This window comes from Polypterus senegalus, chromosome 8 (assembly GCF_016835505.1).
Source record: "Polypterus senegalus isolate Bchr_013 chromosome 8, ASM1683550v1, whole genome shotgun sequence".
Classification (NCBI taxonomy): domain Eukaryota; kingdom Metazoa; phylum Chordata; class Cladistia; order Polypteriformes; family Polypteridae; genus Polypterus; species Polypterus senegalus.
In genome coordinates, this window is record NC_053161.1 from 37,395,127 (window position 1) to 37,413,067 (window position 17,941).

At 34.2% G+C, this 17,941-nt stretch overlaps 1 protein-coding gene across 13 annotated transcripts in view; it reads left to right on the forward strand.

Annotated features, from left to right (window-relative positions):
* foxp2 (forkhead box P2) overlaps positions 1–17,941 on the forward strand; it is a 525,031-nt gene that overhangs the window by 494,466 nt on the left and 12,624 nt on the right. For 9 of the 13 annotated variants that reach the window (XM_039760959.1, XM_039760966.1, XM_039760968.1 and 6 more), the window contains 6 exons: positions 2,130–2,219; positions 3,999–4,161; positions 4,662–4,875; positions 6,385–6,492; positions 13,828–13,915; positions 14,946–15,029. In XM_039760959.1, coding sequence (XP_039616893.1) covers positions 2,130–2,219; positions 3,999–4,161; positions 4,662–4,875; positions 6,385–6,492; positions 13,828–13,915; positions 14,946–15,029 — 747 coding nt within the window. The remainder of the gene's footprint in view (positions 1–2,129; positions 2,220–3,998; positions 4,162–4,661; positions 4,876–6,384; positions 6,493–13,827; positions 13,916–14,945; positions 15,030–17,941) is intronic. The other 4 variants (XM_039760965.1, XM_039760967.1, XM_039760970.1 and 1 more) reach the window with 1 other exon arrangement.

Consider the following 17,941-nt stretch of genomic DNA (forward strand, 5'->3'; position numbering starts at 1 on the left):
GCTTTAATTCCGTCCAATCTCTTAATCAGAGACTAATTTGAGCTTTGAAATAAACTCTTAACTTAATCATGCTTTTTTCTGTCTTATTTCTGCAATCCAGAGTTCTTAGTACATAAGTTAATTTGTTACAAAAAAATCTAATGTGCATTTTTCTTTTTGAAATACTGTTACTCTGCTTGTTTAAACTTATTGTATAATTTGTTCTTATCCATATGATTAAACATTGATAATTTATGTTGAAAAAACACACATGTAGCTTATAAATTAATTGCAGGTTTAATCCAAATTATAGTGAAATATTTCAGTGAAATGGAAATGTTCAACAGGCTGATTGCAAATACAGACAATTTAGGTAAAAGGAATATCTAAATGTAGGCTCATATTTCTGTGGAAAAACAAAACACCTACTGTACATCCATCCATCCATTATCCAACCCGCTATATCCTAACTACAGGGTCACGGGGGTCTGCTGGAGCCAATCCCAGCCAACACATCGCACAAGGTAGGAGACAAACCCCTGGCAGGGCACTAGCCCACCGCAGGGCGCACACACACACCCACACACCAAGCACAAACTAGGGACAATTTAGAATTGCCAGTGCACCTAACCTGCATGTCTTTGGATTGTGGGAGGAAACCAAACTGGAGTACCCGGAGAAAACCCACGCAGACACGGGAAGAACATGCAGACTCCAAGCAGGGAGGACCCAGGAAGCGAACCCGGGTCTCATAACTGCGAGGCAGCAGTGCTACCCATTGCACCACCGTGCTGTCCCTACTGTACTTAAGAAACATTTTAAATTTGTAGAGGAAATGATAAAGTAAACATGTGACAGATAAACTGGTATGTGAAAAACATTAAATGGAAATCAGCCACTAAATAAGTGCAAATTGTCATGTGAGTAGACTGCAATAAAATTCCCACCAACATGCAAGACATCGCCATACTCTGGCACCATGATCAGCTTGTATTTAATACTATAACATGGACCTTAGTTTTACATCTTATACATGATCTTATCTAAAAATTGTTTTAAACTAAGAGATGAAATTTAATGTAGTCAAAATATGCAGACAGGGTTGCAACATCACCCCCAAGATTGAGGCTCAGTACCTTATATGTAATGATATCAATTGGGTCCCCTTTTTAAAAAAGTGATATGCCTGTAGAATTCAAACTTAGTCAGATTATGTACAGTATGTTCACAGGTGTAGTTCACTTCCCCTGTTACAGTTTAAGCTAAGCTGTCCCGCTTCTTGTAGGATCAATACATCTATTGCTACCAGCCTGGCTCCTTTAACTTCTCACTTAGATTCAGCAGGTATGAAAAAGAAAATGTTTGTGTGCACAAATGTTTTTTGGAGCTTGTGTGTTATTTTTTATTGTTTTAATAAAGTATAAAACAGATCTCAGTATAAATTATATATTAAATTTGTCCGCATGTGCTCTTTTATGATGACTGACTTTAAAATTCTGAAATAAATTAAAAACAGAGTTTCAATAGAGATATTTACCTTCAGAAAGAAGCAAGTTTAATTTTTTCTTCTCTAACGTTTTAAGGTTAACATTTTATGGTGCCTGATAGTGTTGTCTTATCTTTTGAATTCTGTTTACAAAAGAATGGTAAATGTCTGGATTAGATTTATTTTGTTAAGCTATTTTAAAAGTCATTGGGGGAGGAAAGAGATGAAAGAAATAAATAAGTGCTTTAATTATAGTTATTGCATTTTCAGACCAGCGTATGCATTCAGCATTGGGAACTGCATAACCCAATCACTTGAAATTGTAATTTTGGCACCCTACAGAACAGAATGACAGATTAATTAACTTTTACTAAGAAATGGACAATCACGTTTTGTCTCTGTGAAACTTTGACTTTCCTCTAGCTCTGTGCTTGGCATGTAATTTGTTTTGATTCCTTCTATTGAAGAATAGACTTTAATATGTGAATTCATCTAGTCTCATTATGTGAACCACAAACAAAAAGAAAGAAAGGTGCTAAATTGTGTTGTTCACAGGTTGGCTTTGGTTAAACTGCAAATCAGTAAGCTGTACACATTTAGAAAAATCAAAAACAACCACTATTTGCAACAATAACTGATTCCTGAAACATTTTTTTTAATGTAGCAACATCTTCAGGAGTTTTACAAGAAGCAGCAGGAACAGTTGCACCTTCAACTGCTACAACAACAGCATCCCGGAAAGCAGGCAAAGGAGGTATGCATTGAATAACTTCATGTTCATAATGGTTTTGAGTGTGATCTGGCTGTGGAGAGAGAGAGAGAAATTGTGAGGCAGAGGGAGAGAGAAAGTAAAAGACAAGCATCTTTACAGATAACAAGCCTCTGTCTGTCAAGCATATATTATTATATGATTCTGCTGAGCCTAATAATAGTGACAGTAGGACCCTCTCACTCATCGCCTTTGTAGTGCAGGACTCAAGAGTTCTAATCCAGCATTGCTGTCTTTTAATGTTCGCTAATGAATCGCAGTGTACAAAGAGCAAGCTGTGTGATGGACAAAGCACTGATTATCTTGTGGTTTCCGAGATTCCTTGCTGCTGAGGGGGTCCTGTTTTTTTTTTTTTTTTCCCTTCTTCCCTCCCCTCAAAGGTACAGCTCAAAGAGCATGCAAATTTAGCCTAATGTTAAAAACCCAGGTTGAGTATAGACTTCAAAGTCACAGGTCCCTGATTAATGAACTGCTACTGTAGGTTTGGACTGGTGAGCAGAAAGTTACAGTTTGATGTGCTCATAAATCAACCTGACAGGCCTGCTTTCATGGCCTAGCTTGCATTTGTCAAAAAACTGCATCAAATATAAACGTAATATAAACAAAACATGTTGAAGTAGTTAAATTGATCAGCAGGTATCGTAGACAATTCTCTTCAAGCGGCCCATTATGCAAGCATACAGGAAACAGCTCTGACCTCCTGAGGCTTTGTTTCTGTTTGGATTTGTGAATAGAATTTCAGGCAGCCATCAAATATGGAATAGAAATTGCTCCCTTATTTCTCCTGAGACTCTGGGCAATCCACATGACTTGCTCCATTATGCAGTCTGTTTTCCAGTGAGCGCATCAGAAGTTTTGCTTTTCCCCAAACTAAAAGGAAAGGTCTTCCACAGCAGCTTGTCTTCCTCTGAAGTGTGACTGCCTTTACGTATCCTCTTGAGTCTTCAGAACTCCAGTTTGTCTTGTAATTCCTCACAAAATTGGAAGTTAGACTTTTTTCTTGTAATAGGGCACTTCTTTGCCTTGAATGTATTCCCAGTTTTAATGTATTCCGACAGGAGAAAAGAGAAAGCTAACAGGGCAGTGCTACAGAGGCTACATCCCAGTTTACTAATAGATCACTAGAGACCACATTCATGGGCCACTGAGGACTAAACTTATTCAGTTGCAAAAAAACTGGAGTGCCTACATAAAAGAATCACTGCTCTGAAGATTTACTCTGTATAACCACTGCCACTTTAAAAATGTGATGATGTTTTTGGCAGAATCTAATTTGTATGTTTTATGGTTTTTTTTTAAAATAAATTTCTCATATACAGTCAGTTTCAGAACTGGCAACAGCATCTGGGTTTGTTTTTGCAGGTCTCATGAACATAGATTTAAAATGTGCATTGTTAGCACACTATACTGAAATGTAAGCTGGCTTGGTTTAGAGCCTCTTCCTAGGAGGCAGTATAGTCTTATTCTGAACAACATATCCAGGAGAGGCATATTCTGCATCTCTGCTGATTATGTGACTGAGTCTGTGACTGTTCATTGCTATGAATCCCACCCAGCTGCAAAAGTGAACCATCTTTTAACCACAGAGAGCAGCTTAGCTGTGTTATGAGGGTATATACAGTAGTGCATTTTAAGACCATTACATTCACAGGTTTTGGTAATGCTAATAAAAACAAATAAATCATTTCAAGAAGGTCAAGCACCAGAGCCTATCTGACTTTGTTTTTAATTTGTCTAATTTGCTTGCTTGCTTTTTCTCTATAGCAACAGCAACAGCAGTTAGCCGCCCAGCAGCTTGTCTTCCAGCAGCAGCTCCTTCAGATGCAACAGCTTCAGCAACAGCAGCACCTTCTTAACCTGCAGCGTCAGGGCCTTATATCCATGCCTCCTGGACAGTCAGCGCTTCCTGTTCAGTCTTTGCCACAAGGTACGTTTGGACATGTCATCTCACATGGGACATTCTGTGCTGTTTTGTTGTTGTGTAGTTAATTTAGAATGGTTTTTAAAGAGATAATGTCATGTACGGAAAAAGGCATTCTCCTTCGTTCTTGGCTATACTCGTAGATGTTATTTCTTTTGTAATGTTTTTTCCTGTCCTGTATGAGTTTTGCTGACAGATGACAATTTTTACTGTGTGTGTGTGGGAGAGTCTGTGTGTTTATATATTTGTTTGTTTATTTATTTTTACATATAGATATTTTATGAGATCTTCTGTGTGTGATTACCTAGTAGTCTTAGTTATAAAAATATATTTTGGTGCCAGCATTATATTATGTCACATGGACTAAGAGTCTGGTTTTAATTAAAATAACACACAAATAAGTGAGACCTCCCCACCCGTTTCTCTCTTTGACATCCTCCTTCTCTGCCAATCTTACAGTTTGTTCATCTGAAATATGCTTCTGATATATCTATTTATTTTCACAGCAGGATTAAGTCCTGCTGAAATTCAGCAGTTATGGAAAGAAGTGACAGGGGTTCACAATATGGAAGATAGTGGCATTAAACATGGAGGCCTTGACCTCACAACAAACAATTCTTCCTCTTCTACCTCCACTACCAATTCCAAAGCGTCACCGCCAGTTACCCATCATTCCATTGTAAATGGCCAGTCTTCACTCCTCAGCACAAGAAGAGACAGGTGAGAATTTTGTATTGTGTGTTTCTTGTTCCCATGGTGGCTCAAAAAATATTTTAATAAAAACTATATTTTTAATATATTCTCTTTTATTCATTCATCTTTTCACACTATGAAAAACATTTTAAACAGCCAACATGTTTTGGTTTGTGTGGGATCCTACCTGTAATAAGAATATTAACAAAGACTGAAGATTATTAATCCATCTCTACTTTTATTAAAATTTAGGCTATATTTTTGCTTTAGATAACTTACTGTAGCTTTGCTGCATGCCACCTAATCGGCATATATGATGCCAAAATACTTTAGGTGATTTCAACATGTGATAGAACGTTCAAATGTCATGATACAAGAATAACAGTCTGCTTAGAATTCCATCTATCAGCCTTATACATTATTTAGATACATCTACAATCATATGCAAACCATTTAAAAAATGCAGACTTGACAAATTGTTGATGCTCGTTGCAGCTCTAAATGATTTAAAATGGTTACCGTCTGGGTTGAAGCTAAAATGTGTTGCAGCAGAAACTTCAAACTCGGGCATCAACAAAAAGGAAAGAATACTTCTTATCTTTAAGCATCCCATGGGTTTCTTTGCCTCTTATGATGATCCAGCAAGGAATATTGTCAAAGAGAGTCTCTTACCTACAAGGCCTAGATCAATGCAATGGAACACTCACTGTATAACTGAGGTGTGCTATATAGTAATGCTAGCAAACATAAGCTTAACTGACAGTGTTAATGAGCTATGAAGGGTTTGTGTTTAAAATTACTATTAGGTTAATAAAGTTCTTTATAGAAACTAGAATTGTCTATTCAGTATATTTATTTATTGGCTTGTGATTTATTTACTAAACATCTTTACTAAATATACTGTATATGTTGTAGTAATTTTTTGAATATACAGTACAGATAAAATTATTAAAAGTTAGAATGACATCCTTCCATTTTGTTTAATTTTTTTGTTTTCATAGAATTCTGTCTGGGTCATGTTGATGCGATTTTTATTTTTTTCTCCATTTTTTTCCCCACTTTGCTCTTTCTTCATGAATTGATCTACAAGTGTGCAAATTTATGTAAAAAAAAAGGTTAAACTTAAAAGTTTGGACTAGACCACATCTTAAATTTAGGTCTCAGGGTATGCACAATAAGTTCATAATATACTTCATACTTGTTGTTTATTTCACATAATACGTATTACTTACTAATTTAATCTGCAAAAATTTATAGAAAGTAAATGGGTAGATAATAAAGGAATTTATATAAGGTTTAAGTGTGTGTGTGCGCTATTTTTTATTTTAGGAAAACAATTTTGGCTCTGTTTTTTAAATGGACCATCATCCAGCTTTGGCAGTTGAACTGTTCAATGGAATAAGTAATTTTTTCTTACTGCTCTGAGCTCATTTGACCTGTTTTGACCCATTTGTCACTGATTGTAACCTGACAGGCGCTAGCAGCCTCAAACGATTATGGCTTTTGAGATGAATCTGACGCTGGTTTCTTCTCCAGCAGCTCGTTACACGAGGAGACTGGAGCCTCACATTCTCTCTATGGTCATGGAGTGTGCAAATGGCCTGGCTGTGAAAACATCTGTGAAGATTTTGGACAATTTTTAAAGTAGGTTTTATGAATTAACTAATAACATACCTCATTTACAGTATACGAAAGGGATTTTCTCCTTTGAGATTAAAGTGCATCTGCACTTTGTCAAAAAGGTTATCTGAGGTAGTTTATTTACTAAATGTGTGTTAAAATTTGAGTACATTAATTTAAGAAAATAAAAGTGTACAGTAGTCTTTATGGAGTTGCTCGGTTCATATAACCATTTTTAAAACTTTAGCAGTTAAAATTTCACTTTATGTAATTGTCTCTAGATTTGTTGTAATTGTGAATAGGAGGCTTATACAAGGAAAAACATGCAAACTTGCATCTTTATACTATAAAGCAGACATTTTTGGAAGTAAAATACAAATAATGAAGGTCTTCTTGTTAAAATTTCTTTTTATCTGTTAAATTATATCAATTGAAGGAATACAAATACTTACATTCATTAACTATCATATTTGTAATCTGCAAAGTAAGATCTTTAGCAATATCCCATATTAATGTCATTTGTGACGCAATGTGAGGAAATGTGGAGAGCCAGTGACCGTTTACATAGGTGCATAACTTTACAATGAGAAAATCCAGTGTTGTCATGGTACAGCCAACAGAATGAATGAACTCTTCATGCTCCATCAACAATTTAGTTAATTAGCTCATTTGTAATTGGTCTGTTTTGTTGCCAGGATGTTAGTGGGCACATCAAAAAAAGGTGTTTGCGGTACTGAAGATTATAGGTTATCACACAGACTCTCAGAAGACAGAACCATGAGTACTAAAAAAGAAAAAAAAATTGCAGATTTAAATAGTTACAATTTTTATTAAATCCTGAAGAATAGTCTCATACAATTTTATAAGCATGCATTAGCACACAAATTTAGGCATAGTAAAATTGAAGACATTAGCTTTTGACCCATCTAAAAAAATTTAATTTACTTCAAGGAATATAAAAAAATTCTCAGGTTTCTGTTGCAACTCCTGCTAACAGAATATTTATGCTTTTCTTTCTTAAGTATAATAGTGTTGAATACTATATGTTTGTATAATAAGCTACAAATCTAATCAATATTCATGGTAAAGGCGTGTCTGTGTTTTCAGGTCATTCAAGTAATTAGCTTTCACTATCTAATTAGCATGTTATTCATTTTCTTGTTTTGACATCATTCTACCACTGCTCACACTCTGTAGTTTGTTTAATTCCCTTTATTAAATATTATGTTTTTGTAAATGTAATTATACGTTCATGTATGGTGACAGTTTAACGAAGTTTGGTCCTACAGAATCCTATAGGTTGAAATATACATTCAATAAAAATTAAGTTTCACATTTTGAATAAACAGTGAGGCATTATAAATGTAAAAGTAAACTGTTTATATGCTTAGAACATGCTCTAAATATAATATGGGGAAGTCAATCATCTTCATGAACTGACTTTTATTGTGACTGCCATTCTAAAGCACTTCACACCCACCTTAGGAGAGACCTAGCCAGTTAACCTGATTTGTTGAGATTCTTAACAGTAAGCAGTAGCTTAACCTGCTCCTAATGATGCCCACATCATTATACTGACAAGTAACCATACCTTACTTTTGTTATTAGGACAGTAATTTTAATTTATTTGTTTGAACCTTCTCCAAAGAATATTTTCACATTTTTACATTTTACTTTTCACTGTTTGAGTGACTGCAACGTTATTGTACATATCAGAAAAGGCATTTTAACAGGTGTTGAACAATTTTCAGTGTACATGTTAAGTGTTTTGTTACTAAAATTCACTTAACAAGAGTGATCATAATTATCAACTAAAGGTTGAAGACATAACCGCATCATTGTGGAAAATGCACACGGTGTATTGCAGTAGTTGTTTGCTTATTTTTTATGTTGTAATTAATGTTATATATTATGTTATCATTAATATGTTTTCTCATATTTTCTCAGTTTTTGTGCCTACACCTTTTTATAAATTCACTTTTCAAAACCATTTTTATACATTTATAGCAGAACCAAATCTGAAAGTCTCCTTGAAAGCAGTGTGTGTATATATATGTGTATATATATATATATATATATATATATATATATATATACTTATTTCCACTATTGCCAGTGTCTCATTTTGAGCATTGTATTAACAAGGTTTGTGTTAAACTTGGCAAGACTGCTATCTAAACTACTGGATTGTTTTGGAATGGTGAAAAAAACACATTTAAACTATTAGGCAATTGTCCATTTTACCTAGATGTATTACAATATAATTTCTGTCTGTATCCTAAAAATAAGTCCAATATGACAGATAATCTGAAGAGAATTGATAAAAGAGACTTTGAAAACTCAGATTTTTAGTACACTTTAATATGAGGTGTTGTGATACAAAACAGTTTTTTCCATAGAAATTGCCACTCTTGCTAGCACAATTTGAATAGTAAATACCTAATGGCACTTTTTTCTGAACTGGAGTACCTTCTGGGAAGGCCCGTTAGATCTTTTTAAATTAGCCTGATGTGAATGGGGCTATTTACCTCATTGTACTCTACATCGACTGCCTTGCTGTGTTTAATGCCAATATTAGTTATCTTTTTCTGATACTGTGTAGTTTTCAAGGAAAACTCTGTTACTGTATAAAATTTGTAGATGGATTGACATTCTAAAGTACTCAGTGTAGTCTAGTCTGTCTTGCTTCTATTAATCAAACGTTTAGATGGAGGTGATTGAGATCTCCTGGGTTAGTGCAAATCTACATTTTGCTCAATGACAAACTTATAACTTTTTGTCCCAGAGAACTTGTTCAGCTAGTTATGCTGCCTGCCCTTTTCTATTCTGCACTTGTTTGTTTATAATAAGTACTTCACATGAGAACATTCTATTAAAGGTTACAGTGGGTAATATCAGACCTATAAATGTATAGGGTGGTCCAAATCTAATTATGCAGTTTTCTTTACGCTATAACTTTTTAAGTTTATTACATAATCACCCGAAAAATCCCAGACCATCGAAAAATGTGCAAACTGATGACATGAAGAATCGCCTTTGCGCCAAACTAGAATCGTTCCCGTATAAGTCATCCAGACAATCTGGATCTGCATAATTAGATCTGGACCACCCTGTATGTTCTCTGCTGTGATCTTACCACATGAATAAAGAAGTTAATTTTAAATTGATAATTTTAAAAAGCTGGTTTATAGTGTTCCAGCTTTATTTATTATATGCCTTTCATAATTGAGTTGTATTTCTTCTACCTAAAAAGTAGAGCAACAGTGCATACATTGATTATTATAGTAATTTTTCCAGTTTAAGTAGTATTGTATCCGGTTTCACATTAGTGGTATGCAATTTCCACAGAGTCACAAGAAACTTGCAATTTTAAGTCAAAATCTACCACTTTTGTCATTTTACTTTGCCACATTTACTACACTTCACACTTCAGTTATAACATTAATTATTGATTTTGTTGTCCTGTTTGTGTCTCATGTTTAGTACAAGTTTACAAAATAATTATTTAGAGAGTTTAGAAATAATTATTTTTAGTCTGTGAATAAAACTCAATATACAGGTTAATATGTTGAATTTTGCTGTTCTGTTGAAATGTTTTTAATGTCCTTGGAAAAAGTTTGATGTTTTAAGAGTTGTGTCATTTTGCCAACAGTAATAATCGGGTTTCTTATCCAAAGAAGGGACACACTAGTTTTAAAACAAATGTCAGATTGACTGAAATCATTGTAATCTGATGGCTGTTTTACATAGTACCAAGAGTAAATCCTCTTAAAGTCGCAGCCTGTATTATGCTTTCTATATTACAATTTTACAACTGAACATCTGAGGCAACAAAGAATTTTTACAAGATTTGTCCCTCTTAATGATTTTTATATGTGCTGTGCTCCTAACTGACTTAAGCGCAGACCAACCTAGTACTTGCTTCTCAGTGGAGGGAGGTGCAGCAGCACTCTCTCTTCATGGGAAGAAAAATGGAAGATTTCAGCTAATGAAAGGTTAATTTCATTACATTACATTCATTACCATGCTTTACTTTGTCATTACCTCCATTTTACCATTGTTTTGAAAGCATTTTGTGAAAAGATAAATATTTTTATATTTTTCTGCTTTGTTCATGAAAATTTTAACACAATATTGTTTTTTTTTTCACATTTCTGTGATCAAACTATTGCTAGACACATAATCTATGCACTTTTTTCTTTTTTAAGATTTGCATGTCTCAGCCAACAATTGAAAGATGATCACTTAAGTGGCTGACATGTTGTTCTGTAAAGAGCAAACTAGCCTGGTTAATCCCAGACAGCAAGTTATTTGTGTTTGTTCGTGTCAAGCATCATAAACAGATCAGTGGATGAAAGCATAGAAAAATATTAGGTTGCAGCAAAAATGCATCCATGTATCAGTGTATTGATTATGCAATTAAATTATATTTAACTTTCAAATTATACAAAAATACTTTTAACAGTGTATACTGTAAGATACAAACAACAAATGTTCTGCACTAAATCTGAAATATTTTTCGATGAGCCCAAAATTAAGTTTTACATATTTTAGCTCATTTTGTAGATCAGCTGCATAAGTAACATAATAAAAGCCAAAGGATGTAGTGATCATTTTGAAGGCATTAAAGAAACCAAGCAAAGCCCTGTGTGCAGACAGAGAAGATTTTTCCACTTTTTATCTTGTAATGTACATGTGAGTTTTGACATGTATTAGCATCCACTTGCAGAAAGTTAATATAAGTTCAAAACAAACAGAATAGTCAATTGGAAAACTGTTGAAGAATCATGCAAGGGGCCTTGAAATAACTACATTAAAAACTTACCCAGTAGCTACTGATTTCAGTATTGGAATGTAACCTGTTACAGTGATGAATGAGACCAAATTGATTGCCCTATGAAAAGAGACATTTTATTTGCCTTCCACTTAACTTATATTCTCTATTGCCATTTCTTCATTACACACTGTAAGAGTAAATGGCAAGTGAAGCCACTAACCTGACCAGTTGTGTCTATATTGGATTGTTAATTAAAACCCAGAAGGCAGACCTGATGGTTCTTCTGAGGGCTGCTAGGTTGCCTAGTAGATGTGACAAGACCTTTTAAACCTAAAGTGTCCATAACACAGAGGCTGAAATGTTAATACATGTTTTGATATCTGTAAAAAGAACCATTGCTTTTGCTATAAAGGCACAGCTTAATGTTGAGCTTCGTTATTATTGTATGGCAATTAAATGGATGACAGTGTCAGTTAGCTTAGATTTAAAAAGATGTGGTGTCTGGTTTAAAAATAAAAGTTTTGGTAGAACTGAGGTTGGTATATGCATTGGGGTTTTTTCATTGATTAGCAGGTTTATTGAATATATATTTACATACCTTTAGACCAAAAAAGTAATACATTTACCATAGTACATCCTTTGTTCAGCTTCATCAGATATTTTTTTTTTAAAAAAAGCACCCAAATAGTTTTTTATTCTATTTTTATTAGAAATCCTCATATGAGGCAGAGCTTTTACATTTCTGCACCACAGCAGAGAGTTGGAGAACATTTTCTCACTGCTTTACTTGGCGTCAACCGACCACATCATTTATTCCATTTTGAAAACAAAAATCAATATACCTATAAAGTGACCCATAAATTAGAATCGGTGCGAGGAATGTTTGTTCAGTGCTGCCTTTTTGAAGGCACCCATTTCATTTCTTCTTCACCTCTCTGTTTGAACTGGAGTCACTGTAAGAGGCTCATTAGGGGACATTAGGGACTAAAGCTAACCAGAATTCCAGGGCTTGCTTTGGTCTTATTAATGCATAGTAGAGTAGCACTTAAATATTTCATAGGCACTCAGTAATTTGTGTGTAATCGGCTTGTTAGCAGCCCAGTGCATGGAGAATAGGCCTGTAAAATAGTGTTCACTGTTCAGGTAATTCATGATTATGTGTAGTTTGAAGCATTTGTTACATAAAAACAGAGGTAAAGAAGATACTGTATACAAAAGAATGGGCAAATAGCAAAAACTTAAAAGGATTTGTAACAAGCATCTTCAGGGATAACAACCCACTTGGTCCTTTTGAAGCAGCTATAATTTATGACATATGCAATATATCAAGTACATAAGATAGCATTATAGAGCATTGAAATGAAAAGGGTATTTGCAACATTAGCTCCAACTTCCTGCGAGGGACGTGATTAAATGATTAATGAAATGTCCCCTTGCATATGCATTCTGAAACAGCAATTAGGCACAGGCTGAGGGAACCCACCAATCCTCTCGGTTTCTTAACGTTATCTCATTGCTGATTTATAAATCATAGGGAATTTTAAAGCACCAGACCTGAAAGAGTTACAAAAGCATAAATAGGAAAAAAGTAAAAATTACCATAAATACGTACATTCATAATTTAATGCTAATGCAGCCATAGTGATTGAGCCTTTTTTTGCATTGTGCATATGTGTCTCCTCCTATTCCCGTGCTTTGATTGGCATAATTAGGTAGGGTAATGAATAGGCACTATTATTTTGCATATCACTGGTAAACAATAGTGAGGCAAGAAGGAAAAAAAGATGTGGCAGAGGTATATATGTGTATTTCAAGCTCTCAGTAATCCACTGAAGGCTGTTCTATAAATGATCATTGAAGGGCTGCAAGCTAGCCTATAATTACAGGAAAGAAAGTGGCAGCTCTGGCATTTCATAACCATATGTCCTCGAAGAGTGCTTTGTGAGTTTGTCACCAATGATAATTTAGATAGAGGCTCATTACTGAACATCACAACACTCTAAAAACCTTTTGCCTTCGTACCAGAGAATAAAGGTCTATTTTAATGGCAAGGTTCTTTTGTGTTCTACAGACAAAATCCAATCAAGACAAAACCTCATTGACTATTATTGCAGTCTACAGTTTCTATTCTAATGAAGGGTTGAAGAGATAAATTGAATATATCTGAAAAGTATGTACATTGAAGCAAACATTTTGCAAATGTGACTTAAGTGAATATGCTATGAGTGATTATCAACAATAAATGAACAGAAATTACAAAAAGAGAGAGAGGGAGAAAATAGCTTTTACTTTCATGCCTCTTAAAACCTATTCATGTTTTTACAGATTAAATTGTTTTTATGTGCTTAAATTACTTTGTTTATGAAATCTGCTAGACAATTTATACAATAATTTTCAGGAAATGTAATTTTGGGATTTTTAATATAGTATTTATTTATATGTGTGTTTGTTTGTTAGAGGAGAATAAACAGAAGTGATTTCATCATACCACTTTATAATTGCCTTATTACCTTATCAGGATTTTATTAGTTCATATATATATATATATATATAATATATATAATTTTTTTTTTTTTTTTAAGACACCTCAACAGTGAACATGCTCTGGATGACAGAAGTACTGCACAATGTCGAGTTCAAATGCAAGTTGTGCAACAGTTAGAAATCCAGGTAAGTTTCAAGTAATCATGTTTTTATCATTTAGTCTCATACTATGAAATGTATGCTATGAACATATATGCAATTACAATTAGCCATACTGAAAATGGTAAAATGAAGAATAATTTCTTACACAATTGGCTTTTTTGATACCTTCCTATTATTTTACTCAATGTATTTGTGAAGCTTGTGGTTTTATGTGGAGATTTGTTTTGTACTTACAGGTTACATTCTATTACAACCATGTTTATTTTGTCTGTACTGGGTATATACATTTAGGGCTATAGGCTACAGTTGTTTAAAATATATTCTTCTTTCCTGAATTAATGTTTATTTATTTTAAAAACAATAATTTTCAGTATAATTACAGTATGTTTTTAGTAATAAAAGGTCCTGTAAAGCTGATGCCAACACTGTGACCAATTATACTAGATTTGCTATGTTTTTGTAGACTTGTAAGGTCCATCAGTCGTAATGAGACCCAGTGCAGTGTAGATGCTTGCTCAGTGGCGGAGTTCAGCTTTTCACACTGCCTGGTCTCTGTCACTCTATTGAATTAGATTGATGATGGCAGATTGCAGGGGCACTAACTGGACCTCCAAGGGAAAGGATAAAGTGTGTAGGCAATCCTTGCAGGCACTTTGCTTGGAGGACCCTTCACCCCTTCACAGCTGCTGGCACTAGTCCATTCCTAACAGTGTCCATAGGACTTTAAGTAGACACTAAGGGCCTTCTAATTTATAGTCTTAGTAACTTGTTACTGTCAAAGCATCTGTGACCTAAATTCTGTTATTGACAAAAAGATGAAGTGTTATTTGTTTTCTCTGACCTTTTAAGACATACTACTTCCAGGGATTTTCTTCCACATATAGTTTAGTCTCAGTTCTTTTTACTCAGCCATACAAACGTGGAACTTCTATATGCAGGACTCATTATAGTGAGACAAGTTCAATAAATAGATATATCACTGTGGTAAAATAGCGATATCAGTCATTTCTAAAATGCCTCATAGTCTCACTTTTTTCTGTTCATTTCCTAACAGCTTTCAAAGGAACGTGAGCGACTCCAAGCAATGATGACCCACTTACACATGCGACCTTCAGAGCCCAAACCATCTCCAAAACCTGTGAGTGCATATTGCTCCATAAACAGTAAATAGGGTTGGGAAATGTAACAGACAGAAAATGAACAATTTACAGACAGTTAGAAAACATTGAAAGGGATGAAGTATGAAGCAATGAAAGCAAAATGCAATAGCTTTTCAAATTGTATGTTTCTTTAAAAATAATGCTATGTTATACAAATCCTATCAGATCTTCCCTGCAGGTGATACTAAACACAATACACCCATAAGTGTACAAATCACTGCCTTGAGTCTTGTTACTAAAATGCTAGAATATCTCACTGTGATAGATTTACAGGTATAGTGCACTATGGAAAACAACCTGTTGGCTTGCAATTGCTATTTAGCAGTGTTACTAAGGTAGTACTTATTGCAGTATGAGAGAAAAATGATCTTTAATATTGGAAAAGAAAAACTGTTGTATGAGGCAATAAAAGTCTTTACTATTTGAAAGGGGTAATGGAATTGAGCAAAATGAAATGCTGGGATCTGTAAGTGATAATAAATGATAAAAGTTAAATTTATTTACAGTATATATGGTTCAGAGTCGCATCACTTATTTGCTGAATATTATCTTTTTAAATTCACCGTCATGTCCATATCAGGGTTACAGAGTGCCTGGGGCCTATCCCAACAGCTCTAGGCAGAAAGTAGTAATAAGTGTTTGGCAGGGGCGCTAAGTGCATCTTGAGGCACTTTCATTCAATTTCACTCTTGCACAGCACCATTTAAAAGTCACCAGTCAGCCAAATATGGAAACCTTTATGATGCAGGACAATAACTGGAGTACTGGAAGAAAACCTCCATATGGTACAGATAGAGCTTGCAAACTCTGTTCAGATTAAGACCATACAAGTATATGAACCCAGTCTACTAGAGGGGTGAGGAAATATTGCTAATTGCCTATTTTTGTGCATGACAGCCTGGTATGTTTAAAAATCTCCCAATACACAAATGTCAGGGTTCATCTATCCATAAATGATAATACTTTTCTGTGATCTGTCTGTAGTCTTCCCTATTTTATTCCTGCAAATGCATGCACTTTGCATTTGGCATTGCTGTCTTTTAAAATGTAAAAGTTTTAAGTTAAAGACCCTGAACGACATAATTTATGCATTCTCATACTGTATTTTGATGTAAAGAACACTTAAGGAATAAAATTGTGAAGTTTATCAAGTTATGTTATTAGTCTTTTTTATGATTAGTTTTGAAACAGTACACTAGGTAATTATCAAGCAAACTTTTAGTGTAATTATTTATTTGACAATATTAGGTACTTAAAAATCTTTTTGGGGACAAAACATTGTTATTATGTTATGCTGTTGAGTAACTGTCTCAATTCAGTAGAATAATTTTCCTCATCACTTCCTATCGTACAAAGTAGATAATCACAAGATAGAATAATTATCCTGTAAATCCATCAGGAATGTGCTGCTCGTTTTTTCCAATTAATTATTCAATCAGTATTTTTTTTTTTCAAAACTCCAGCAGCGTGGTTACATCTACACTAATAAAGAATTTTCAGCCTATAATCCAAAACAGAATATGAATGAATAATGTAAATGAAGTATTACATTACATAAACCACACATGAAAGAATTGCTAATTGCATTTGATGGTGGGCAATTAATACAGAATCTTAGATGAGCAGTTAAAATGAAACTAGAGTTTAAGGTTCCCATTGGAGCTAGAGATATCTAAAGTGGTATATTGCACTATTGGCCTTAAATTGGGTTCAAAGAATAAAAGTGGGTAATATACAAAACAAATTTATATGCTATACAAAAGAAGCTTCATAATTGATATTGTAGTATAGATTTATGCCCTCATATGCAGAGACCCAGTTGAAACAGCCCACACATTTGATAAATATTAATAGTATGAATTTATTACCAAGGAGAAATGAGCTCTGTTGGTTCATCACTGCACCCTTAACAGCTATCAGTACATGAACACAAGGTGCAACTGCACTGTCTGTTATATGACCCCATTTACTCTCTGAATGGTACTTCATTAAGTGTTACCTTTTGGCCATGCTATGGATGGTTGAAAATCAAAGTTATCAAGGCTGCAAGTCCTGAGTAATAAGCTTTTTCTAACCTTGAATATATTCAGATGAGCTGAGGTAGCTAAGTGCTCATCCCAGCTTTAACATACTCTTCGTCAGTTACATTATAATAGGTCTCATTTTCCCATTGCCAAGCTGTATGCCTGGAAACATGCTATGCTTGTTACAGACACTGACAAACTGTTTTCACAATTTTGTTCAGTGACTTACTAGATATGAAGATACCAATTCTAAACAGCATTTGTCTTCATTGTATACATGATGTGTAATTACAGCTTATTTAATTTGACAATTATTTTTAGAGGGCAGTCATTTAAAGTAGACAAGTAAAATAATTTTATTATGTATCTTGAAATCATTTTATCTGCTATTGTTCATCCTGTGCAGGTTTCTTTTTTTTTTGTTTGTACGTGACCTGTGTAGGATGCATCACCATTTTTGTATTATGCTTTGGCTGCTTGGCTTGTATGTTGTTATACCAAGTACATAATTATTTTGTTTTGTTTGTTTGTCCGTGAAGTCAACAATAATATCACATTCTCTTAAATTCTGTGTTTTTGGAAAATGGTTTTCTTATAGTAAAACTGAATTTACTGTAAATCATTGTGAATTGTGCATACTCCATTGTGTGGATTGTTGTCAGTCACATAAATTATAAGTATTCTTTTACTAAAATATAGCTTTGGCATTTGGTTCAGATAATCCAAAAAGTGAGGGTGCTCTCCCAGATCTTAGGAAAATATTTGGACAGTGCCCTGTAGTAGCACTGTGGTAGTATTAAATGAAATGATATTGGGCCAGAATAATTGAAGATTATGGTTAACTGATGTCCTTATGTGGACAGTGA